This window comes from Chiloscyllium plagiosum, unplaced genomic scaffold, assembly GCF_037043375.1.
Source record: "Chiloscyllium plagiosum isolate Xiang-an unplaced genomic scaffold, Cpla_swu_hap1 HiC_scaffold_44, whole genome shotgun sequence".
Taxonomy (NCBI): Eukaryota; Metazoa; Chordata; class Chondrichthyes; order Orectolobiformes; family Hemiscylliidae; genus Chiloscyllium; species Chiloscyllium plagiosum.
The window spans coordinates 3,168,692-3,195,830 of NW_028270182.1; the positions used below are offsets into that span (position 1 = coordinate 3,168,692).

The 27,139-nt window shown below is 50.7% G+C and overlaps 1 protein-coding gene across 1 annotated transcript in view; it reads right to left on the bottom strand.

Annotated features, from left to right (window-relative positions):
• Positions 1–27,139, bottom strand: part of LOC122548040 (disks large homolog 1-like) — a 501,907-nt gene that overhangs the window by 210,752 nt on the left and 264,016 nt on the right. Inside the window, exon 4 of the mRNA XM_087982835.1 lies at positions 13,198–13,362. Coding sequence (XP_087838961.1) covers positions 13,198–13,362 — 165 coding nt within the window. The remainder of the gene's footprint in view (positions 1–13,197; positions 13,363–27,139) is intronic.

Below are 27,139 nucleotides of genomic sequence, written 5' to 3' on the forward strand. Positions count from 1 at the left end.
GGTTAGATACAGAGTAAAGCTCCCTCTACACTGTCCCCCATCAAACACTCCCAGGGACAGGGACAGCACGGGGTTAGATACAGAGTAAAGCTCCCTCTACACTGTCCCCCACCAAACACTCACAGGGACAGCACGGGGTTAGATACAGAGTAAAGCTCCCTCTACACTGTCCCCATCAATGCTGTGACCATTATCACTGTCCAGGACTCTGACTAACTTGAACCTGAAGCCTGTGTTCTGAAAGGCAGGGTGGGGAAACCCAAATGGAGGCGCTATTTGGAAGATGGGATTGTGCCCATAATCCTGAAGTGGGAGGCACAGGTTCAAGTCCCCACAGCTCCAGAGGCTTGTGATAACATCCTTGTACAGGTTGGAGGGCAAGACTTTATTTTCATTGTCTGCAGTGTGCTTGTCTGCCACAATGTGGCGCCAGAACTCCATGTAGAAAGGGGACAGCCGCAGTAGCAGAAACTGCTCAGTCTCAGCATTCAGGGTTTGCTGCTGCTGCTGCTCAGACTGAGAATTTGCGATAAATGAACTGATCCCATCATTCTTCATACTCTTACAGCAGAAAGGAGGGTTCAGTTTCACAGATAGTTTTCAATATCAGAGAGTCAGAGGGTTCCACATCATGGAACAACGCCCTTCGGCCCATCGTATCCGTGCCAGCTGTCAAAAATCAATCTATTCGAGCCCCATTTCCCAGCACTTGGCCCATACCCTGTATTCTTCATTTCAAATGCTCATCTAAACACTTGATAAAAGTGGGGAGGGGTTCTGCCTATCCCACCCCTTTCACGCAGTGAGTCCCAGATCTCACACCTACCCTCGAAATGAAAACACTCGTTCACAAATGCCCTCACAATCTCCTGCTCCTGCCCTTCAACTGTGCCACCCCCTGGTTACTGACCCTTCTACAAAGGGTATTTCTCTCTGTCCATCCTGTCGGTGCCCCTTTGTACACCTCAGTCAGATTCCCCACTCAGTTGTCCCTGCCCCATCTTCCCCAGCCTCCCTTCATCCCTGATTGGCTCCGCCCTCCCTTCACCCCTGATTGGCTCCGCCCTCCCTTCATCCCTGATTGGCTCCGCCCTCCCTTCATCCCTGATTGGCTCCGGCCTATTGGCTCCAGCCCTGGGAATATCCAGGTGACTCTCCTCTGCACCCTCTCCAGTGCAATCCCACCCTTCCTACAGTGTGGGGACCAGAACTGCACACTGTCCTCCAGCTGGGGCCTAACTAACATTATATACAGCTCCATCATAACCCCCCTGTCTTGATTAATAAAGACAAGTGTCCGCTGTGCCTTCCTGAACCACCTTAGCCCCCTGTGCTGCTGCCTACGAGGATCTATGGATGTGCACAGCAAGATCCCACTGATCCTCTGTATATCTGAGGCTCCTCACATTCAGTGTGTATTCCCTTGTCTTGTTCATCCTCCCAAAATACATCGCTCCACACTTTTCAGGATTTAACTCCACTTCCCCTGTTCCGCCTATCTGACCAGACTGTCTATGTCTAACTAAGGCTTTCCTCCTCACTATTTACCACATCCAATAGTTTTCCTGTTACGGTAATGACCATAGCTCTCACATGATTGTCTCGATCATTAATGTGCACCACAAACAGCACAGGAGCTAGCCCTGAGGCGTGTGGAACCCTCCTGGAGACAGCTTTCCAGTCACACAGCCAACTTTTAAACCTCTGCTTCTGATCCAGTGGGAGCTGCATCCCATGGGCTTGCAGCTTCTGAACCAGTCTGCCGTATTGAGAGTCTTCCCGAAGTCCACGTAAACTACATCCGCTGCACTCCCCTCACCTCCTCAAAAAACTCAATCCAATATGTTTGTCACATCTCACAAGATGACTACGCTTGAATAATCCTCGCCTTCCCAGTGATAACTAATTTGGCTGCTCAGAGTGTTTGCCAATAGTTTCCCTCCCACCAATGTTCAACTCTCTGGTCTGTAGTTTGCGGCTTTATCCATCCTGTCTTGAATGATGGTGATGCTTTAGCTGTCCTCTGGCACACCTCCTGTGTGCAGAGAGGATTTGAATATTAATATCCGAGGCCCAGTAATCTCCCTGTGTTATCGCCCTCAGTAACCTGGGTACATCACATCTGAGCCTGGGGGTTTATCCAAGCTTCCTCACACCTCTCGATCAGAAATTGGCTAGCTGAAAGAAGACAGAGGGTGTGGTTGATAGGAAATGTTCATCCTGGATTTCAGTTACTATGGGGTACTGCAAGGATCTGTTTTGTTATTTGTTATTTTTATAAATGACCTGCATGAGGGTGTAGAAGGATGGGTTAGTAAATGTGTGGATGAAACTAAGGTCAGTACAGTTGTGGATAGTGCCAAAGGATATTGCAGGTTACAGAGGGGCATAGATAAGCTGCAGAGCTGGGCTGAGAGGTGGCAAATGGAGTTTAATGTGGAAAAGTGGGAGGTGATTCTCTTTGGAAGGAGCAACAGGAATGCAGAGTACTGGGCTAATGGTAAGATTCTTGGTCGTGTAGATGAGCAGAGATCGGTGACACAGTGGCTCAGTGGTTAGCGCTGCTGCCTCACAGCACCAGGGACCCAGGTTCCATTCCAGCCTCAGGCGACTGTCTGTATGGAGTTTGCACATTCTCCCTGTGTCTGCGTGGGTTTCCTCCAGGTGCTCTGGTTTCCTCCCACAATCCAAAGATGTGCAGGTTAGGATGGATTGGTCATACTAAATTGCCCATAGTGTTAGGTGCATTAGTCAGGGGTAAGGGGAATGGGTTTGGGTGGGTTAATCTTTGGAGAGTCGATGTGGACTTGTTGGGCCGAAGGGCCTGTTTCCACACTGTAGGGAATCTAATCCAGGTACATAGATCCCTGAAAGTTGCCACCCAGGTTGACAGGGTTGTTAAGAAGGCATACGGTGTGTTAGCTTTTATTGGTGGAAGGATTCAGTTTTGGAGCCATGAGGTCATGCTGTAGTTGTACAAAACTCTGGTGCGGCCGCACCTGGAGTATTACGTACAGTTCTGGTCACCGCATTACAGGAAGGATGTGGAAGCTTTGGAAAGGGTGCAGAGAAGATTTACCAGGATGTTGCCCGGTATGGAGGGGAGGGCTTAGGAAGAAAGGCTGAGGGATTTGAGGCTGTTTTCGTCAGAGAGAAGGAGGTTGAGAGGTGACTTAATTAAGACATGTAAGATAATCAGAGGGTTAAATAGTGTGGACAGTGAGAACCGTTTTCCTTGGATGGTGATGGCTAGTATGAGGGGACATAGCTTTAAATTGAGGGGTGATAGATATAGGACAGATGTCACAGGTAGTTTCTTTATTCAGAGAGTAGTAGGGGCGTGGACTGCACTGCCTGTAACTGTAGTAGACTCACCAACTTTACGGCCATTTAAATAGTCATTGGATAAACAGATAGATGATAATGGAATAGTGTAGGTTAGATGAGCTTCAGATTGGTTCCACAGGTCGGCTGAAGGGTCTGTACTGCGCTGGAATGTTCTATAAGGCCCAGTACTGCGCTGGAATGTTCTATAAGGGTCTGTACTGCGCTGTAATGTTCTATAAGGGCCTGTACTGCGCTGGAATGTTCTATAAGGGTCTGTACTGCGCTGTAATGTTCTATAAGGGCCTGTACTGCGCTGGAATGTTCTATAAGGGCCTGTACTGCGCTGGAATGTTCTATAAGGGTCTGTACTGAGCTGTAATGTTCTATAAGGGCCTGTACTGCGCTGTAATGTTCTATAAGGGCCTGTACTGAGCTGTAATGTTCTATAAGGGCCTGTACTGAGCTGTAATGTTCTATAAAGGCCTGTACTGCGCTGGAATGTTCTATAAGGGCCTGTACTGCGCTGTAATGTTCTATAAGGGCCTGTACTGCGCTGGAATGTTCTATAAAGGCCTGTACTGCACTGGAATGTTCTATAAGGGCCTGTACTGCGCTGTAATGTTCTATAAGGGCCTGTACTGCGCTGTAATGTTCTATAAGGGCCTGTACTGCGCTGGAATGTTCTATAAGGCCCTGTACTGTGCTGGAATGTTCTATAAGGGCCTGTACTGCGCTGTAATGTTCTATAAAGGCCTGTACTGCGCTGGAATGTTCTATAAGGGCCTGTACTGCGCTGGAATGTTCTATAAGGGCCTGTACTGCGCTGTAATGTTCTATAAGAGCCTGTACTGCGCTGTAATGTTCTATAAGGGCCTGTACTGCGCTGTAATGTTCTATAAAGGCCTGTACTGCACTGTAATGTTCTATAAGGGCCTGTACTGCGCTGTAATGTTCTATAAGGGCCTGTACTGCGCTGTAATGTTCTATAAGGGCCTGTACTGCGCTGTAATGTTGTATAAGGGCCTGTACTGCGCTGTAATGTTCTATAAAGGCCTGTACTGCGCTGTAATGTTCTATAAGGGCCTGTACTGCGCTGTAATGTTCTATAAGGGCCTGTACTGCGCTGTAATGTTCTATAAGGGCCTGTACTGCGCTGTAATGTTCTATAAAGGCCTGCACTGCGCTGTAATGTTCTATAAGGGCCTGTACTGCGCTGGAATGTTCTATAAGGGCCTGTACTGCGCTGTAATGTTCTATAAGGGCCTGTACTGTGCTGTAATGTTCTATAAGGGTCTGTACTGCGCTGGAATGTTCTATAAAGGCCTGTACTGCACTGGAATGTTCTATAAGGGCCTGTACTGCACTGTAATATTCTATAAGGGCCTGTACTGCGCTGTAATGTTCTATAAAGGCCTGTACTGCGCTGGAATGTTCTATAAGGGCCTGTACTGCGCTGGAATGTTCTATAAGGGCCTGTACTGCGCTGTAATGTTCTATAAAGGCCTGTACTGCGCTGGAATGTTCTATAAGGGCCTGTACTGCGCTGTAATGTTCTATAAAGGCCTGTACTGCGCTGGAATATTCTATAAGGGCCTGTACTGTGCTGTAATGTTCTATGTTCTATGCACCACAATGCCTTCCCAGTCTCAATGTTGATTTGTTTAAGGGGATGACAGACAGCCCCCACGACACCCACCCCCAGCCAAATTTGAGACCAGCATTGTACTTCTCTGCAGTGAAGGCACATGCAAAGTCCTCATTCAAAACCTCAGCTGTGTCTTCCTGCTCCACACACACGCACAAACACAAACACACTCACTCACACATACACACACTCACACACACACATACATACTCACTCTCACACACAAACACAGACACGTACACACTGACACACACACAAACATACAGACAGCTCCCATCACACACACACATATTCACACACACACTCACATACTCACACACAGACACTCATACATTGACAAATACACAAACACACAGACACACACACACGTGCACACACACAGACACTCACACAGACCGCTCTCATCACACACACAAATGCACTCTCTCTCACACACACACAAACACACACAGACAGATACACACACAATCACACAACTCCCATCACACTCTCTCTCTCTCACTCACACACACACACACACACACTCTCACACACACACACACACACACACACACACTCTCTCTCTCTCTCCTGGTCATTCTCTGGTATTTCCATGGCCCTATTGGAGTTATACAATGCCTTTAGATCTTCCTCAATGTTACCCACCAGTATTTTATCATTCCGCCCCCTCTTCACTTGCCTAATTTGTTCCAGTAACCCCCTGCACTTTCTAAACCCTTCTTCGGCATCTACTGTTTTTAGTAGCCTCCCTTTTTATTCCTTACCCAATCCTGTCCAACCCCAGACACCCAAGCGGGTTGATAGATTTGCTGGTGCCACCCTCCATCTTTCTGGGAACACGGTGGTCCTGCACTCCCAGTGCTCTGTCAAAGACTTCCCAGGAAACGGGTGTTTACTTTGGATACGTCCCGTCCTTCCTAACTGAATCCAACCAATTCAGAATCTGAGTTTCGGGTCCATCTATGTCCTTATCCATCATTACAGGAAACCTCGCTGAATTCAGAGCAAATGAGTTTGGGGTCAGGAGGGTCAAGTTAGGGTCATGGGATGAGATCGGGGTGAAGGGGTGAGGGTGAGATTGGGACTGCGGTCAGATTGGGGTTGGAGTGAAATTGGGGTGGAAGGTTTAGGGGTGAGATTGGTGAAAGGATTGGGGTGAGATGGGAATGAAGGGGCTAGGGGTGAGATTGGAGTGAAGAAATTGGGTTGGGATTGGGTGAAGGGGTTAGAGGTGGGATGGGGTGAAGGAGTTGGGGTGGAATGGGGGCGGGATGAGATTGGGGAGAAGGTGTTAGAGGTGGGATGGGGTGAAGGGGATTGAGGTGGGATTGGGGTGAAGGAGTTGAGGTGGGATTGGGGTGAAGGGGTTAGAGGTGAGATGGGGTGAAGGGTTACAGGTGGGATTGGGGTGAAGGGGTTAGAGGTGAGATAGGGTGAAGGGGTTAGGGGTGAGATTGGAGTGAAGGGGTTAGAGGTGAGATGGGGGTGAAGGGGTTAGGGGTGGGATTGGGGTGAAGGGGTTAGAGGTGAGATCGGGGTGAAGGGATTAGAGGTGAGATGGGGGTGAAGGGATTAGAGGTGAGATGGGGGTGAAGGGGTTATGGGTGAAATTGGGGTGAAGGGGTTGGGGTGGGATTGGGGAGAAGGTGTTAGAGGTGGGATTGGGGTGAAGGGGTTGGGATGAGGTTGGGGTGAAGGGGTTAGGGGTGGGATTGGGGTGAAAGGGTTAGGGGTGAGTTTGTAGTGAGGGGGTTAGAAGTGGGATTGGGGTGAAGCGGTTAGGGGTGAGTTTGGGGTGAAGCGGTTAGAGGTGAGATGGGGGTGAAGGGGTTAGAGGTGAAATTGGAGTGAAGGGGTTAGAGGTGAGATGGGGTGAAGAGGTTAGGGATGGGATTGGGGTTAAGGGGTTAGAGGTGAGATGGGGTGAAGGGGTTAGGGGTGAGATTGGAGTGAAGATGGTTAGAGGTGAGATGGGGGTGAAGAGGTTAGGGATGGGATTGGGGTGAAGGGGTTAGAGGTGAGATCGGGGTGAAGAGGTTAGGGGTGAGATTGGAGTGAAGGGATTAGAGTCGAGATGGGGGTGAAGAGGTTAGGGGTGGGAATGGGGTGAAGGGGTTGGGGTGGGAATGGGGTGAAGGGGTTGGGGTGGGATTGGGGAGAAGGTGTTAGAGATGGGATTGGGGTGAAGGGGTTGGGGTGAGTTTGGGGTGAAGGGGTTAGGGGTGGGATTGGGGTGAAGGGGTAAGGGGTGAGTTTGGGGTGAAGGGGTTAGGGGTGGGATTGGGATGAAAAGGTTAGGGGTGAGTTTAGGGTGAAGGGGTTAGGGTGGGATTGGGATGAAGGGGTTAGGGTGGGATTGGGGTGAAGGGGTTAGGGGTGGGATTGGGATGAAGGGGCTGGGGGTGAGTTATGGATGAAGGGGTTAGGGGTGAGTTTGGGTTGAAGGGGTTGGGATGGGTTTGGGGTGAAGGGGCTGGGGGTGAGTTAGGGATGAAGGAGTTAGGGGTGAGTTTGGGTTGAAGGGGTTGGGATGGGTTTGGGGTGAAGGGCTGGGGGTGAGTTAGGGGTGAAGGGGTTAGGGGTGGGATTGGGGTGAAAGGGTTAGGGGTGAGTTTGTAGTGAGGGAGTTAGATGTGGGATTGGGGTGAAGCGGTTAGGGGTGAGTTTGGGGTGAAGGGGTAAGGGGTGAGTTTGGGGTGAAGGGGTTAGGGTGGGATTGGGGTGAAGGGGTTGGGGTGGGTTCGGGGTGAAGGGGTTAGGAGTGGGTTTGGGGTGGCTGAGTTGGGGTGACATTGATGTGAAGGGGTTGGGTTGAGTTTGGTGTGAAGGGGCTGGGGTAGGGTTTGGGTGAAGGGGTTGGGGTGGAATTGGGGTGAAGTGGTTGGGGTGGGTTTGGGGTGAAGGGGCTGGGGGTGAGTTATGGATGAAGGGATTAGGGGTGAGTTTGGGTTGAAGGGGTTGGGATGGGTTTGGGGTGAAGGGGCTGGGGGTGAGTTAGGGGTGAAGGGGTTGGGGTGAGTTTGGAGTGAAGGGGTTAGGGGTGAGTTTGGGTTGAAGGGGTTAGGGTGGGATTGGGGTCAAGGAGTTGGGGTGGGTTTGGGGTGATGGGGTTGGAATTGGGATGAAGGGGTTAGGGGTCAGTTTGAGTGAAGGGGTTAGGGTAGGATTGGTGTGAAGGAGTTTGGGGTGAAGTGGTTAGGGGTGAGTTTGTAGTGAGGGGGTTAGAAGTGGGATTGGGGTGAAGCGGTTAGGGGTGAGTTTGGGGTGAAGGGGATAGGGGTGAGATTGGAGTGAAGGGGTTAAAAGTGAGATGGGGTGAAGAGTTTAGGGGTGAGATTGGAGTGAAGGGGTTAGAGCTGAGATGGGGGTGAAGGGGTTAGGGGTGAGATTGGAGTGAAGGGATTAGAGGTGAGATGGGGTGAAGGGGTTAGGGGTGAGATTGGAGTGAAGGGGTTAGAGGTGAGATGGGGGTGAAGAGTTTAGGGGTGAGATTGGAGTGAAGGGGTTAGAGGAGAGATGGGGGTGAAGGGGTTAAGGGTGAGATTGGAGTGAAGGGATTAGAGGTGAGATGGGGGTGAAGGGGTTAGAGGTGGAATTGGAGTGAAGGGGTTAGAGGTGAGATGGGGTGAAGAGGTTAGGGATGGGATTGGGGTTAAGGGGTTAGAGGTGAGATGGGGTGAAGGGGTTAGGGGTGAGATTGGAGTGAAGATGGTTAGAGGTGAGATGGGGGTGAAGAGGTTAGGGATGGGATTGGGGTGAAGGGGTTAGAGGTGAGATCGGGGTGAAGAGGTTAGGGGTGAGATTGGAGTGAAGGGATTAGAGTCGAGATGGGGGTGAAGAGGTTAGGGGTGGGAATGGGGTGAAGGGGTTGGGGTGGGATTGGGGAGAAGGTGTTAGAGATGGGATTGGGGTGAAGGGGTTGGGGTGAGTTTGGGGTGAAGGGGTTAGGGGTGGGATTGGGGTGAAGGGGTAAGGGGTGAGTTTGGGGTGAAGGGGTTAGGGGTGGGATTGGGATGAAGGGGTTGGGGTGGGTTCGGGGTGAAGGGGTTAGGAGTGGGTTTGGGGTGGATGAGTTGGGATGACATTGATGTGAAGGGGTTGGGGTGAGTTTGGTGTGAAGGGGCTGGGGTAGGATTTGGGTGTAGGGGTTGGGGTGGAATTGGGGTGAAGTGGTTGGGGTGGGTTTGGGGTGAAGTGGTTGGGGTGGGTTTGGGGTGAAGGGGCTGGGGGTGAGTTATGGATAAAGGGGTTAGGGGTGAGTTTGGGTTGAAGGGGTTGGGATGGGTTTGGGGTGAAGGGGCTGGGGGTGAGTTAGGGGTGAAGGAGTTAGGGGTGAGTTTGGGTTGAAGGGGTTGGGATGGGTTTGGGGTGAAGGGCTGGGGGTGAGTTATGGATGAAGGGGTTAGGGGTGAGTTTGGAGTGAAGGGGTTGGGATGGGTTTGGGGTGAAGGGGCTGGGGGTGAGTTATGGATAAAGGGGTTAGGGGTGAGTTTGGGTTGAAGGGGTTGGGATGGGTTTGGGGTGAAGGGGCTGGGGGTGAGTTATGGATGAAGGGGTTGGGGTGAGTTTGGAGTGAAGGGGTTGGGATGGGTTTGGGGTGAAGGGGCTGGGGGTGAGTTATGGATGAAGGAGTTAGGGGTGAGTTTGGGTTGAAGGGGTTGGGATGGGTTCGGGGTGAAGGGGCTGGGGGTGAGTTATGGATAAAGGGGTTAGGGGTAAGTTTGGGTTGAAGGGGTTGGGGTGGGTTTGGGGTGAAGGGGCTGGGGGTGAGTTATGGATGAAGGAGTTAGGGGTGAGTTTGGGTTGAAGGGGTTGGGATGGGTTCGGGGTGAAGGGGCTGGGGGTGAGTTATGGATGAAGGGGTTAGGGGTGAGTTTGGGTTGAAGGGGTTGGGATGGGTTTGGGGTGAAGGGGCTGGGGGTGAGTTAGGGGTGAAGGGGTTGGGGTGAGTTTGGAGTGAAGGGGTTAGGGGTGAGTTTGGGTTGAAGGGGTTAGGGTGGGATTGGGGTCAAGGAGTTGGGGTGGGTTTGGGGTGATGGGGTTGGAATTGGGATGAAGGGTTTAGGGGTCAGTTTGAGTGAAGGGGTTAGGGTAGGATTGGTGTGAAGGAGTTTGGGGTGAAGGGGTTAGGGTGGAATTGGGATGAAGGGGTTAGGGGTCAGTTTGAGTGAAGGGGTTAAGGTAGGATTGGGGTGAAGGGGTTGGGGTGAGATTGGGGTGAAGGGGTTGGGGTGGGATTGGGGTGAAGGGGTTTATATTAGGAGTTGGGAGGTCAGGACCAGTTGTGGATCTTGCTGTTGAATAAACACATAGACAGACGTGATGTTTGATGTGACAGTCCAGGGGAACACAGGACAATTGGTTAACAAACATAGGAACAACGAGGTGGGAGGCAGACTGAGAACAGGTGGAGGAATGGAGGGTGCGGTTAGTGGGGGGCATGTTTCAGAGACAGAAGGAGAAAACCAATCACTCCTCAGCATCTGCACTCCGCAAAGCCCCAGGAATCAAACAGGTGTTTCTGAAACATTCACAAACAAGGCTGAACACACAGACACACAACACAGCAACATGGAGTGTTCAATGCTTCAAACATTCTCAACACAAACCCCGACCTGGAGACGTTCTGCTATTGTGGATTCAGGTAACCTGAGAGGAGGGCTGAGGGGTCAGGGTTCAAGGGTGATGGGTGAACCCTGCTGGGGTAGAAGCAGACCTGGGCTTTGGGGTTACCTCTGGGCACTGCTATTGTAGTGACCCTGGGCTGACTGCAGGGTGAGGGCGAGGGAAAGGGTAAAATACCTACTGTGCACAGTCAGTTCAGAGCAGCTTCAACACCTTCAGCTTAATGTAGGAATGCAGAGGGATTGGGGAGAGAGAGATTGGGGACAGAAGGATTGGGGACAGAGGGTATGGGGAGAGAGAGATTAGGGACAAAGGGATTGGGGTGAGAGGGATTGGGGAGAGAGAGATTAGGGAGAGAGGAATTGGGGAGAGAGGGATTGGGGAGAGAGAGATTGGGGAGAGAGAGATTGGGGAGAGAGAGATTGGGGAGAGAGAGATTGGGGAGAAAGAGATTGGGGAGTGAGGGATTAGGGGAAGAGAGATTAGGGAGAGAGGGATTGAGGAGAGAGAGATTGGGGACAGAGAAATTGGGGACAAAGGTATTGGGGAGAGAGGGATTGGGGAGAAAGGGATTGGGGAGAGAGGGATTGGGGTGAGAGAGATTGGGGAGGGAGAGATTGGGGAGGGAGAGATTGGGGAGGGAGAGATTGGGGAGGGAGGGATTGGGGAGAGAGGGATTGGGGAGAGAGGGATTGGGGAGAGAGGGATTGGGGACAGATGGATTGGGGAGAGAGATTGGGGAGGGAGGGATTGGGGAGAGACAGATTGGGGACAGAGGGTGCGGGGAGAGAGAGATTAGGGAGAGAGGGTTTGGGGAGCGAGGAATTGGGGGGAGAGGGATTGGGGGGAGAGAGATTGGGGAGAGAGAGATTGTGGACAAAGGGATTGGGCAGAGAGGGATTGGGGACAGAGGGATTGGGGACAGAGGGATTGGGGAGAGAGGGATATGGGAGAGATAGATTGGGGACAAAAGGATTAGGGAGGGAAGGATTGGGGAGAGAGGGATTGGGGAGAGAGCGATTGGGGAGAGAGGGATTGGGGAGAGACAGATTGGGGACAGAGGGGTTGGGGACAGAGGGTATGGGGAGAGAGAGATTAGGGACAAAGGGATTGGGGAGAGAGGGATTGGGGAACGAGAGATTGGGGAGAGATAGATTGGGGAGAGATGGATTGGGGAGAGAGGGATTGGGGAGAGAGGGATTGGGGAGAGAGGGATTGGGGGCAGAGGGTATGGGGAGAGAGAGATTGGGGAGGGAGGGATTGGGGAGAGAGGGATTAGGGACAGAGAGATTGGGGACAGAGGGATTGGGGACAGAGGGATTGGGGAGAGAGAGATTGGGAAGAGAGGGATTGGGGAGATAGGGATTGGGCAGAGAGGGATTGGGGAGAGAGGGATTGGGGAGAAAGGGATTGGGGAGAAAGGGATTGGGGAGAAAGGGATTGGGGAGAAAGGGATTGGGGAGAAAGGGATTGGGGAGAGAGATTGGGGAGAGAGAGATTGGGGAGAGAGAGATTGGGGAGAAAGGGATTGGGGAGAGACAGATTGGGGAGAGAGGGATTGGGGAGAGAGGGATTGGGGAGAGAGGGATTAGGGAGAGAGGATATGGGGAGAGAGAGATTGGGGACAGAGGGATTGGGGACAGAGGGTATGGGGAGAGAGAGATTGGGGAGGGAGGGATTAGGGACAGAGAGATTGGGGACAGAGGGATTGGGGAGAGAGGGATTGGGGAGAGAGGGATTGGGGAGAGATGGATTGGGGAGGGAAGGATTGGGGAGATAGGGATTGGGGAGAGAGGGATTGGGGAGAAAGAGATTGGGGAGAAAGGGATTGGGGAGAGAGAGATTGGGGAGAGAGAGATTGGGGAGAGAGAGATTGGGGAGAGAGGGATTGAGGAGAGAGGGATTGAGGAGAGACAGATGGGGACAACGGGATTGGGGAGTGAGGGATTGGGGAGAGAGGGATTGGGGAGAGAGGGATTGAGGAGAGAGATTGGGGCATAGGGATTGGTGAGAGAAGGATTAGGGAGAGAGGGATTGGGGACAGAGAAATTGGGGACAAAGAGGTTGGGGAGCGAGGGATTGGGGAGAAAGTGATTGGGGAGAGAGGGATTTGGGAGAGAGGGACTGGGGAGAGAGAGATTGGAGAGAGGGATTGGGGAGCGAGGGATTGGGGAGAGACAGATTGGGAGAGAGGGATTGAGGAGAGAGAGATTGGGGGCAGAGGGATAGGGGAGAGAAGGAATAGGAGAGAGGGATTGGGGAGCAAGGGATTGGGGGAGAGAGATTGGGGAGAGAGGGATTGAGGACAGAGGGATTAGGGACAGAGGGATTGGGGAGAGAGAGAGATTGGAGAGAGAGGGATTGAGGAGAGACAGATTGGGGAGTGAGGGATTGGGAAGAGAGGGTTTGGGGAGGGAGAAATTGGGGACAAAGTGATTGCGGAGAGAGGGATTGGGAATTGGAAAGAGGTTAACTGACAGAAAGGTTCTGAACTGTAAACCAGGGCAGCATGGTGTTGAGGGGAGAAGATTAGCAGACAGCAAAATGCAGAAAACGGTTAGACACCATGTCATTCCCGGCACAATGAAACGTAGACATACCTTCATCGGAGAGATGTGTGAGTGGGAGACATAACCGTGAACATTCTCAATCTGAGACAGGTTCTTTTCAGAAACATGAACAAGTTCTGGTCCTTTCATCTGATTGGGTAGGTGCGCTGGACTGTGCTCCAACGGAGGAGTGTCTTCATCTTGGTAACGATATTTCTGGAAGCAAATAGACAGAACAACACTAAACATTCAGCAAACTGCACTACGATTTACATTCAAGACAGATAAAGATAACAATAACACACTACTCCAGTGTTGTACAGTGACAGACCTGTCCCCACCAGTACCGTACCCCAGTGTTATACAGGGACAGACCTGTCCCCACCAGTACTGTACCCCAGTGTTATACAGGGACAGGCCTGTCCCCACCAGTACTGTACCCCAGTGTTATACAGTGACAGACCTGTCCCCACCAGTACTGTACCCCAGTGTTATACAGGGACAGACCTGTCCCCACCAGTACTGTACCCCAGTGTTATACAGGGACAGACCTGTCCCCACCAGTACTGTACCCCAGTGTTATACAGGGACAGGCCTGTCCCCACCAGTACCGTACCCCAGTGTTATACAGGGACAGACCTGTCCCCACCAGCACTATACCCCAGTGTTATACAGGGACAGGCCTGTCCACACCAGTACCGTACCCCAGTGTTATACAGTGACAGACCTGTCCCCACCAGTACTGTACCCCAGTGTTATACAGGGACAGGCCTGTCCACACCAGTACCGTACCCCAGTGTTATACAGGGACAGACCTGTCCCCACCAGCACCGTACCCCAGTGTTATACAGGGACAGACCTGTCCCCACCAGTACCGTACCCCAGTGTTATACAGGGACAGACCTGTCCCCACCAGCACCGTACCCCAGTGTTATACAGGGACAGGCCTGTCCCCACCAGTACCGTACCCCAGTGTTGTACAGTGACAGACCTGTCCCCACCAGTACTGTACCCCAGTGTTATACAGGGACAGACCTGTCCCCACCAGCACTATACCCCAGTGTTATACAGGGACAGGCCTGTCCCCACCAGTACCGTACCCCAGTGTTATACAGGGACAGACCTGTCCCCACCAGTACCGTACCCCAGTGTTATACAGTGACAGACCTGTCCCCACCAGTACTGTACCCCAGTGTTATACAGGGACAGACCTGTCCCCACCAGTACCGTACCCCAGTGTTATACAGGGACAGACCTGTCCCCACCAGCACCGTACCACAGTGTTATACAGGGACAGACCTGTCCCCACCAGTACCGTACCCCAGTGTTATACAGCGACAGATCTGTCCCCACCAGCACTGTACCCCAGTGTTATACAGTGACAGACCTGTCCCCACCAGTACCGTACCCCAGTGTTATACAGCGACAGATCTGTCCCCACCAGTACTGTACCCCAGTGTTATATAGTGACAGACCTGTCACCACCAATACTGCCTCCCAGTGATACAGTGACAGACCTGTCCCCACCAGTACTATACCCCAGTGTTATACAGTGACAGGCCTGTCCCCACCAATACTGCCTCCCAGTGATACAGTGACAGACCTGTCCCCACCAGTACTATACCCCAGTGTTAGACAGTGCATGTCCTGTCCACACCAGAACTTTACCCCAGTGTTATACAGGGACAGACCTGTCCCCACCAGTACTGTACCCCAGTGTTATACAGGGACAGACTCGTCCCCACCAGTACTATACCCCAGTGTTATACACTGACAGAACTGTCCCTACCATCACTATGCCCCAGTGTGATAAAGTGACAGACCTGTCCCCACCTGTACTGTACCCCAGTCTTATACTGGGACAGACCTGTCCCCAATAAAAATGTCTCCCAGTGTTATACAGCGACAGACCTGTCCCCACCAGTACTGTACCCCAGTGTTATACAGTGACAGACCTGTCCCCACCTGTACTGTACCCCAGTGTTATACAGAGACAGACCTGTCCCCACCAGTACTGTACCCCAGTCTTATACGCTGACAGACCTGTCCCCACCAGCATTGTACCCCAGTCTTATACTGGGACAGACCTGTCCCCAATAAAAATGTCTCCCAGTGTTATATAGCGACAGACCTGTCCCCACCAGTACTGTACCCCAGTGTTATACAGTGACAGACCTGTCCCCACCATTACTGTACTCCAGTGTTATACAGTCACAGACCTTTCCCCACCAGTACTGCACCCTCGTGTTATACAGTAACAGATCTCTCCCCACCATCACTGTACTCTAGTGCTATACCATGTCAGACCCATCCACATCAGTACTGTACCCCAGTGTTATACATTGACAGACCTGTCCCCACCAGTATTGTAACCCAGTGTGAGACAGGGACAGACCTGTCCCCACCAGTACTGTAACATCATGGCATACAGTAATAGAACTGTCCCCACCAGTACTGTACCCTAGCATTATACAGGGACAGACCTATCCCCACTAACACTATACCCCAGTGTTATACACTGACAGACCTGACCCCACCAGTACTGTACTCCAGTGTTGTACAGCGACAGACCTGTCCCCGCCAGTACTGCACCCCAGTGTTATACAGGGACAGACCCGTCCCCACCAGCACTGTACCCCAGTGTCCGACACTGACAGACCTGTCCCCACCAGTACTGTCCCCCAGTGTGATACAGTGACAGACCTGACCGCACCAATACTGTACCCCAGTGTTATACAGCGACAGACCTGATCGCACCAGAACTGTACCCCAATGTTACACAGCGACAGACCTGTCCCCACCAGTACTGTACCCCAGTGTTATACAGTGACAGATCTGTCCCCACCAGTACTGTACCCCAGTGTTATACACTGACAGACCTGTCCCCACCAGTACTGTACCCCAGTGTTATATAAAGACAGGCCTGTCCCCACCAGTACTGTACCCCAGTGTTATACAGCGACAGACCTGTCCCCAGCAGTACTGTACACCAGTGTTATACAGGGACAGTCCTGTCCCCACCAGTACTGTACCCCAGTGTTATACAGTGACAGGCCTGTCGCCACCAGTACTGTAACCCAGTGTTATATCGTGACAGACCTGTCCCCACCAGTACTATACCCCAGTGTTATACAGAGACAGATCTGTCCGCACCAGTACTGTACCCCAGTGTTATACAGTGTCAGACACATCCACACCAGTATTGTATCCCAGTATTATACAGCGACAGACCTGCCCCCACCAGTACTGCATCCCAGTGTTATAGAAGGACAGATCTGTCCACACCAGTACTGTACCCCAGTGTTATACAGTGACAGACTCGTCCCCACCAACACTATACCCCAGTGTTATACAGCGATAGACCTGTCCCCTCCAGTACTGTACCCCAGTGTTAGACAGTGACACACCTGTCCCCACCAGTATTGTACCCCAGTGTTATACAGTGACAGGCCTGTCCCCACCAGTACTGTACCCCAGTGTTAGACAGTGACACACCTGTCCCCACCAGTACTGTACCCCAGTGTTAGACAGTGACACACCTGTCCCCACCAGTACTGTACCCCAGTGTTACACAGCGAAAGACCTGACCGCACCAGTACTGTACCCCATTGTTATACAGTGACAGACCTGACTGCACCAGTGCTGTATCCCAGTGTTGTACAGTGACAGACCTATCCCCACCAGTACTGTACCCCAGTGTTATACAGTGACAGACCTGTCCCCACCAATACTATACCCCAGTCTTATACAGTGACACAGCTGTCCCCACCAGTACTGTACCCCTGTGTTATACAGTGACAGACCTGACCCCACCAGTACTGTACCCCAGTGTTAGACAGTGACAGACCTGTCCCCACCAGTACTGTACCCCATTGTTATACAGTGACAGACCTGACTGCACCAGTGCTGTATCCCAGTGTTGTACAGTGACAGACCTATCCCCACCAGTACTGTACCCCAGTGTTATACAGTGACAGACCTGTCCCCACCAATACTATACCCCAGTCTTATACAGTGACACAGCTGTCCCCACCAGTACTGTACCCCAGTGTTATACAGTGACAGTCCTGTCCCCACCAGTACTGTACCCCAGTGTTATATCGTGACAGACCTGTCTCCCCCAGAACTGTACCCCAGTGTTATACAGTGACAGGCCTGTCCCCACCAGTACTGTACCCCAGTGTTATACAGTGACAGACCTGTCCCCACCAGTACTGTACCCCAGTGTTATACAGTGACAGACCTGTCCCCACCAGTACCGTACCCCAGTGTTATACAGGAACAGACCTGTCCCCACCAGTACTGTACCCCAGTGTTATACAGTGACAGGCCTGTCCGCACCAGTACTGTACCCCAGTGTTATACAGTGACAGACTCGTCCCCACCAGAACTATACCCCAGTGTTATACAGGAACAGACCTGTCCCTACCAGTACTGCACCCCAGTGTTATACAGTGACAGATCTGTCCCCACCAGTACTGTACCCCAGTGATTATATAGTGACAGACCTGTCCCCACCAGTACCGTATCCCATTGTTATACAGTGACAGACCTGTCCCCACCAGTACTGTACCCCAGTGTTATACAGGGACAGACCTTACCCCACCAGTACTGTACCCCAGTGTTATACAGCAACAGACCTGTCCCCACCAGTACTGTACCCCAGAGTTATACAGTGACAGACCTGTCCCCACCAGTACTGTACCCCAGTGTTATACAGCGACAGACCTGTCCCCTCCAGCACTGGACCCCAGCGTTATACAGTGACAGACCTGTCCCCACCAGTACTGTACCCCAGTGTTATACAGCGACAGACCTGTCCCCTCCAGCACTGGACCCCAGTGTTATACAGCGACAGACCCGTCCCCACCAGCACTATACCCCAATGTTATACAGCAACAGAGCAGTCCCACCAGTACTGTACCCCAGTGTTATAAAGTGACAGACTTGTCCCCACCAATACTGTACCCCAGTCTTATACAGTGACACAGCTGTCCCCACCAGTACTGTACCCCAGTGTTATACAGTGACAGACTCGTCCCCACCAGAACTATACCCCAATGTTATACAGCGACAGACCTGTCCCCACCAGTACTGTATCCCAGTGATTATATAGTGACAGACCTGTCCCCACCAGTACCGTATCCCATTGTTATACAGTGACAGACCTGTCCCCACCAGGACTGTACCCCAGTGTTACACAGTGACAAGCCTGTCCCCACCAGTACTGTACCCCAGAGTTATACAGTGACAGGCCGGTCCCCACCGGTACCGTATCCCAGTGTTATACAGTGACAGATCTGTCCCCACCAGTACTGTACACCAGTGTTATACAGTGACACACCTGTCCCCACCAGTACTGTACCCTAGTGTTATACAGTGGCAGGCCTATCCCCACCAGTACTGTACCCCAGTGTTTTACTGTGACAGACCTGACCGCACCAGTACCGTACCCCAGTGTTATACAGCGACAGACCTGACCGCACCAATACTGTAACCTAGTGTTATACAGTCACAGACCTTTCCCCACCAGGACTGTACCCCAGTGTTACACAGTGACAAGCCTGTCCCCACCAGTACTGTACCCCAGAGTTACACAGTGACAGGCCCGTCCCCACCAGTACCGTATCCCAGTGTTATACAGTGACAGATCTGTCCCCACCAGTACTGTACACCAGTGTTATACAGTGACACACCTGTCCCCACCAGTACTGTACCCTAGTGTTATACAGTGGCAGGCCTATCCCCACCAGTACTGTACCCTAGTGTTATACTGTGACAGACCTGTCCCCACCAGTACCGTACCCCAGTGTTATACAGTGACAGACCTGACCGCACCAATACTGTAACCTAGTGTTATACAGTCACAGACCTTTCCCCACCAGTACTGTACCCCAGTGTTATACAGGGACAGACCTGTCCCCACCAGTACCGTACCCCAGTGTTACACAGTGACAAACCTGTCCCCACCAGTACTGTACCCCAGAGTTACAGTGACAGACCTGTCCCCACCAGTACCGTATCCCAGTGTTATACAGTGACAGACCTGTCCACACCAGTACTGTACCCCAGTCTTATACGCTGACAGACCTGTCCCCACCAGCACTGTCCCCATTGTTATACTGGGACAGACCTGTCTCCAATAAAAATGTCTCTCAAGGTTATACAGCAACAGACCCGTCCCCACCAAGTACTGTACCCCAGTGTTATACAGTGACAGACCTGTCCCCACAAGTACTGTAACCCAAGTGTTATACAGTGACAGACCTGTCCCCACCAGTACTGTACACCAGTGTTATACAGTGACACACCTGTCACCACCAGTACTGTACCCCAGTGTTATACAGTGACACACCTGTCCCCACCAGTACTGTACACCAGTGTAATACAGTGACACACCTGTCCCCACCAGTACTGTAACCTAGTGTTATACAGTGGCAGGCCTATCCCTACCAGTACTGTACCCCAGTGTTATACAGTGACACACCTGTCCCCACCAGTACTGCAACCCAGTGTTATATTGGGACAGACCTGTCCCCAATAAAAATGTCTCCCAGTGTTATACAGTCACAGACCTTTCCCCACTAGGACTGTACCCCAGAGTTATACAGTAACAGATCTGTCCACACCAGTACTGTACCCCAGTGTTATACAGTGACAGACCTGTCCCTCCAGTACTGTCCCCAGTCTTATACAGTGACTGACCTGTCCACACCAGCACTGTCCCCATTGTTATACTGGGACAGACCTGTCCCCAATAAAAATGTCTCTCAAGGTTATACAGCAACAGACCTGTCCCCACCAGTACTGTACACCAGTGTTATACAGGGACAGACCTGTCCCCACCTGTACTGTACCCCAGTGTTATACAGTGACAGACCTGTCCCCACCAGTACTGTACCCTAGTGTTATACAGTGACAGGCCTGTCCCCACCAGTACCGTACCCCAGTGTTATACAGTGACAGACCTGTCCCCACCAGTACCGTACCCCAGTGTTATACACTGACAGACCTGTCCCCACCTGTACTGTACCCCAGTGTTATACACTGACAGACCTGTCCCCACCAGTACCGTACCCCAGTGTTATACAGTGACAGACCTGTCCCCACCGGTACTGTACCCCAGTGTTATACAGCGACAGACCTGTTCCCACCGGTACTGTACCCCAGTGTTATACAGGGACAGATCTGTCCCCACCAGTACTGTACCCCAGTGTTAGACAGTGACACACCTGTCCCCACCAGTACTGTACCCCAGTGTTATACAGTGACAGACCTGTCCCCACCAGTACTGTACCCCAGTGTTATACAGTGACAGACCTGTCCCCACCGGTACTGTACCCCAGTGTTATACAGTGACAGACCTGTCCCCACCAGTACTGTACCCCAGTGTTATACAGTGACAGACCTTTCCCTGCCAGTACCTTACCCCAGTGTTATACAGTGATAGACCTGTCCCCACCGGTACTGTACCCCAGTGTTATACAGCGACAGACCTGTCCCCACCAGTACCGTACCCCAGTGTTATACAGTGACAGACCTGTCCCCACCAGTACCGTACCCCAGTGTTATACACTGACAGACCTGTCCCCACCTGTACTGTACCCCAGTGTTATACACTGACAGACCTGTCCCCACCAGTACCGTACCCCAGTGTTATACAGTGACAGACCTGTCCCCACCGGTACTGTACCCCAGTGTTATACAGCGACAGACCTGTTCCCACCGGTACTGTACCCCAGTGTTATACAGGGACAGATCTGTCCCCACCAGTACTGTACCCCAGTGTTAGACAGTGACACACCTGTCCCCACCAGTACTGTACCCCAGTGTTATACAGTGACAGACCTGTCCCCACCAGTACTGTACCCCAGTGTTATACAGTGACAGACCTGTCCCCACCGGTACTGTACCCCAGTGTTATACAGTGACAGACCTGTCCCCACCAGTACTGTACCCCAGTGTTATACAGTGACAGACCTTTCCCTGCCAGTACCTTACCCCAGTGTTATACAGTGATAGACCTGTCCCCACCGGTACTGTACCCCAGTGTTATACAGCGACAGACCTGTCCCCACCAGTACTGTACCCCAGAGTTATACAGTGACAGACCTGTCCCCACCAGTACTGTACCCCAGTGTTATACACTGACAGACCTGTCCCCACCAGTACTGTACCCCAGTGTTATACAGTGACAGACCTGTCCCCACCAGTACTGTACCCCAGTGTTATACAGTGACAGACCTGTCCCCACCAGTACTGTACCCCAGAGTTATACAGTGACAGACCTGTCCCCACCAGTACTGTACCCCAGTGTTATACAGTGACAGACCTTTCTCTGCCAGTACCTTACCCCAGTGTTATACAGTCACAGACCTGTCCCCACCAGTACTGTAGCCCAGTGTTATACAGTGACAGACCTGTCCCCACTAGTGCTGTATCCCAGTCTTATACAGCGACAGTACTGTATCCCAGGGTTGTAATACTCGACGTTCCATACTCTGCTCCAGCTGTAGTGCGCCCAGTCGTTTACGCCTTTCCAGCATTACGTTGCTGCATTTGGAATCTGAGCTGAGTCTAATAAAAGCAGGTCCCCACCTTATTTCCCTGTGCTGGCCCTTGCCTTGTCACCTTTGCCCGAGTGCACTCCCACACAGCTTTCCAGGTTGTATTCCATCTCCCATCCTCTGCCTAGCTGACCAGTCTGTCGATATCATCCTGCAGTTTTCCGCAATCTCCTCACTATTTCCCACCATCTCAATCCTCAGATTATCCAGGGGCTTCTTGTTGATAACCCCTCCATTTCAATCCAAATTGTTAATGGACAGACCAAGCAGCAAGGAGGCAGTACTGAGCATTGTGGAACAGATTTCCAGTCATATAATCATCCCTCTGCTCCATACTACTCAGCCAATTCAGAATCCAATGCCTTGCATACCATGGGATCTTATTTTCCTGACCAGTCAGCCATGATGTACCTCATTAAAGCCTGGCTAAGGTCCAAATAGACCAGTTCAAAAACCTCATCGGCTCTCCTGATTACCTCCTCAATGGAATCAAGCTTTTCAAACACATTCTCCCCTTAAGAGGTCCACACTCATGACACTTCACGAACCTGTGTCTCTCCAAGAGCAGAGAGATTCTGTCCCTCAGAAACCTTTCCAGCAACTTCCCCCTAGCTGCGGTTGGACATACTGGCCTGTAATTTCCCACCACCAAGGTTAGACAGACTGGCCTGTATCTTCCAATAACTTCCCTACTACTGAGCTACACAGACTGGCCTGTAACTTCCAATAACTTCCCCAGCATCAAGGTTAGACAGACTAGCCTGTAATTTCCAACAACTGTCCCAACACAGAGGTTACACAGACTGGACTGTAACTTACAATAACCTCCCCACCATCAAGGTTAGACAGACTGGCCTGTAACTTCCAATAACTTCCCCACCACTGAGGTTACAAAGACTGGTTTCTAACTTCAAATAACTGCCCCGCCATCGAGGTAGACAGACTGAGGTAACAGCGGCTGAAGGACCTGAACTTAAGGGAATTTATATTTGCCAGGAATTGGTGTTGGAGAGACTGTTAGGTCTGAAGGTTGATAAATCCCCGGGGCCTGATGGTCTACATCCCAGGGTACTGAAGGAGGTGGCTTGAGAAATCGTGGATGCGTTGGTGATTATTTTCCAGAGTTCAATAGATTCGGGATCAGTTCCTGCGGATTGGAGGGTGGCTAATGTTGTACCACTTTTTAAGTAAGGTGGGAGAGAGAAAGCAGGAAATTATAGACCAGTTAATCTGACCTCAGTGGTGGGAAAGATGCTGGAGTCTATTATAAAGGATGAAATGACGATACATCTGGACAGTAGTAACAGGATAGGTCAGAGTCAGCATAGAATTATGAAGAGGAAATCATGCTTGACTAATCTTCTGGAGTTTTTTGAGGATGTAACTCTGAAGATGGACGAGGCAGATCCAGTAGATGTAGTGTACCTGGACTTTCAGAAAGCTTTTGATAAAGTCCCACATAGGAGGTCAGTGAGCAAAATTAGGGCGTATGGTAATGGGGCAAAGTACTAACTTGGATTGAAAGTTGGTTGGCTGATAGGAAACAAAGAGTAGTGATAAATGGCTCAATTTCGGACTGGCAGGCAGTGACCAGTGGGGTACGGCAGGGATCAGTGCTGGGACCGCGGCTTTTTACAATATATGTTAATGATATAGAAGATGGCATTAGTAATAATATTAGCAAATTTGCTGATGATACTAAGCTGGGTGGCAGGGTGAAATGTGAGGAGGATGTTAGGAGATTACAGGGTGACCTGGACAGGTTAGGTGAGTGGTCAGATGCATGGCAGATGCAGTTTAATGTGGATAAATGTATGGTTATCCACTTTGGTGGCAAGAACAGGAAGGCAGATTACTACCTAAATGGAATCAATTTAGGTAAAGGGGCAGTACAAAGAGATCTGGGCGTTCTTGTACCAGTCAATAGCGGTAAGCATGCAGGTACAGCAGGTAGTGAAGAAGGCTAATAGCATGCTGGCCTTCATAACAAGAGGGATTGAGCATAGAAGCAAAGAGGTTCTTCTGCAGCTGTACAGGGCCCTGGTGAGACCACACCTGGAGTACTGTGTGCAGTTCTGGTCTCCAAATTTGAGAAAAGACATTCTGGCTATTGAGGGAGTGCAGCGTAGGTTCACGAGATCAATTCCTGGAATGGCGGGACTACCTTACGCTGAAAGACTGCAGCAACTGGGCTTGTATACCCTTGAGTTTCGAAGATTGAGAGGGGATCTGATTGAGACATATAAGATTATTAAAGGATTGGACACTCTGGAGGCAGGAAACATGTTTCCGCTGATGGGTGAGTGCCGAACCAGAGGACACAGCTTAAAAATACGGGGTAGACCATTTAGGACAGAGATGAAGAGAAACGTCTTCACCCAGAGAGTGGTGGCTGTGTGGAATGCTCTGCCCCAGAGGGCAGTGGAGGCTCAGTCTCTGGATTAATTTAAGAAAGAGTTTGATACAGCTCTCAAGGATAGTGGAATCAAGGGTTATGGAGATAAGGCAGGAACAGGATATTGATTAAGGATGATCAGCCATGATCATATTGAATGGTGGTGCAGGCTCGAAGGACAGAATGGCCTACTCCTGCACCTATTGTCTATTGTCTATTGACTGGACTGTTACATTCAATAACTTCCCCTCTACTGAGGTTAGACAGACTGGACTGTAACTTCCAATAACTTCCCCACCATCGAGGTTAGACAGACTGGCCTGTAACTTCCAACAACTGCCCCAACACCGAGGTTACACAGACAGGCCTGTAACTTCCAATAATTTCCCCAATGCTGAGGTTAGACAGACTGGACTGTAACTTACAATAACCTCCCCACCATCGAGGTTAGACAGACTGGCCTGTAACTTCCAATAACTTCCCCACCACTGAGGTTACAAAGACTAGTTTCTAACTTTAAATAACTGCCCCGCCATCAAGGTTAGACAGACTGGACTGTAACGTTCAATAACTTCCCCTCCACCGAGGTTAGACAGACTTGCTTGTAACTACCAATAACTTCCCCAATACTGAGGCTGCACAGACTGGCCTGTAACTTCCAATAACTTCCCAAATACTGAGGTTACTCAGACTGGCCTGTAACTTCCAATAACTTCCCCACCACTGAGGTTACAAAGACTGGTTTCTAACTTCAAATAACCTCCCCACCATCGAGGTTAGACAGACTGGCCAGTAACTTCCAATAATTGCCACAACACTGAGGTTACACAGACTAGACTGTAACTTCCAATAACCTCCCCGCCATTGAGGTTAGACAGACTGGCCTGTATCTTCCAATAACTTCCCCACCACTGAGGTTACAAAGACTGGTATCTAACTTCAAATAACCTCCCCGCCATTGAGGTTAGACATACTGGACTGTAACGTTCAATAACTTCCCCTCCACTGAGGTTAGACAGACTGGCCTGTAACGTCTAATAACCTCCCCTCCACCGAGGTTACACAGACTGGCCTGTAATTTTCAATAAGTTCCCCGCCATTGAGGTTAGACAGACTGGCCTGTAACTTCCAATAACTTCCCCACCACTGACGTTACAAAGACTGGTATCTAACTTCAAATTACCTCCCCACCATCGAGGTTAGACAGACTGGCCTGTAACTTCCAATAATGTCCACAATACTGAGGTTACACAGACTGGACTGTAACTTCCAATAACCTCCCCGCCATCGAGGTTACACAGACTGGCCTGTAACTACCAATAACTTCCCCAACACCAAGTTTACACAGACTGGACTGTAACTTCCAATAACCTCCCCACCATCGAGGTTACATAGACTGGCCTGTAACTTCCAATAACCTCCCCACCATCGAGGTTATATAGACTGGCCTGTAACTTCCAATAACCTCCCCACCATCGAGGTTAGACAGACTGGACTGTAACTTCCAAGAATTTCCCTAACAACGAGGTTACACAGACTGGCCTGTAACTTCCAATAACTTCCCATCCACCGAGGTTACACAGACTGGACTGTAACTTCCAATAACTTCCCCTCCACCGAGGTTACACAGACTGGCCTGTAATTTCCAATAAGTTCCCCACCATCAAGGTTAGACAGACTGGACTGTATCTTCCAATAACTTCCCCACCATTGAGGTTACAAAGACTGGTTTCTAACTTCAAATAACCTCCCTGCCATCGAAGTTAGACAGACTGGACTGTAACGTTCAATAACTCCCCTCCACCGAAGTTAGACAGACTGGCCTATAACTTCCAATAATTTCCCCAATACTGAGGTTAGACAGACTGGTCTGTATCTTCCAATAACCACCCCAACATCGAGGTTAGACAGACTGGACTGTAACTTCCAATAATGTCTCCACCATTGAGGTTAGACAGACTGGCCTGTAACTTCCAATAACTTCCCTAATACTGAGGTTACAAAGACTGGTTTCTAACTTCAAATAACCTCCCCGCCATCGAGGTTAGACAGGCTGGCCTGTAACTTCCAATAACTTCCCTAATACTGAGGTTACACAGATTGGCCTATAACTTCCAAAAAACCTCCCCACCATTGAGTTTACACAGACTGGCTGTAACTTCCAATAACTTCCCCAACACCGCGTTTACACAGACTGGACTGTAACGTCCAATAACCTCCCCACTATCGAGGTTAGACAGACTGGCCTGTAACTTCCAATAACTTCCCTAACAGTGAGGTTACACAGACTGGACTGTAACTTCCAATAACCTCCCCACCATCGAGGTTACAAAGACTGGTTTCTAACTTCCAATAACCTCCCCACCATGAAGGTTACACAGACTGGCCTGTAAATTCCAATACCCTCCCCACCATCGAGGTTAGATGGACTGGCCTGTACCTTCCAATAACTTCCCCTCCACCAAGTTTAGACTGACTGGTATGTAACTTCCAATAACATACTCGCTATCAAGGTTAGACAGACTGGCCTGTAACTTCCAATATCTTCCCTAACATTGAGGTTAGACAGACAGGTCTGTAACTTCCAATAACTTCCCCACCATTGAGGTTAGACAGACTGGCCTGTAACTTCCAATAACCTCCCCACCATCGAGGTTAGATGGACTGGCCTGTACCTTCCAATAACTTCCCCTCCACCAAGTTTAGACTGACTGGCCTGTAACTTCCAATAACATCCTCGCTATCAAGGTTAGACAGACTGGCCTGTAACTTCCAATAACATCTGCACCACCGAGGTTACGTACACTGGCCTGTAACTTCCAATATCTTCCCCAACTTTGAGGTTAGACAGACTGGCCTCTAACTTCCAATAACTTCCCCTCCACCGAGTTTACACAGATTGGCCTGTAACTTGCAATAACCTCCCAGCCACTGTGGTTACACAGACTGGCCTGAAACTTCCAATAACCTTCCAACACCAAGGTTAGACAGACTGGTCTGTTACTACCAATAACTTCCCACAACTGAGGTT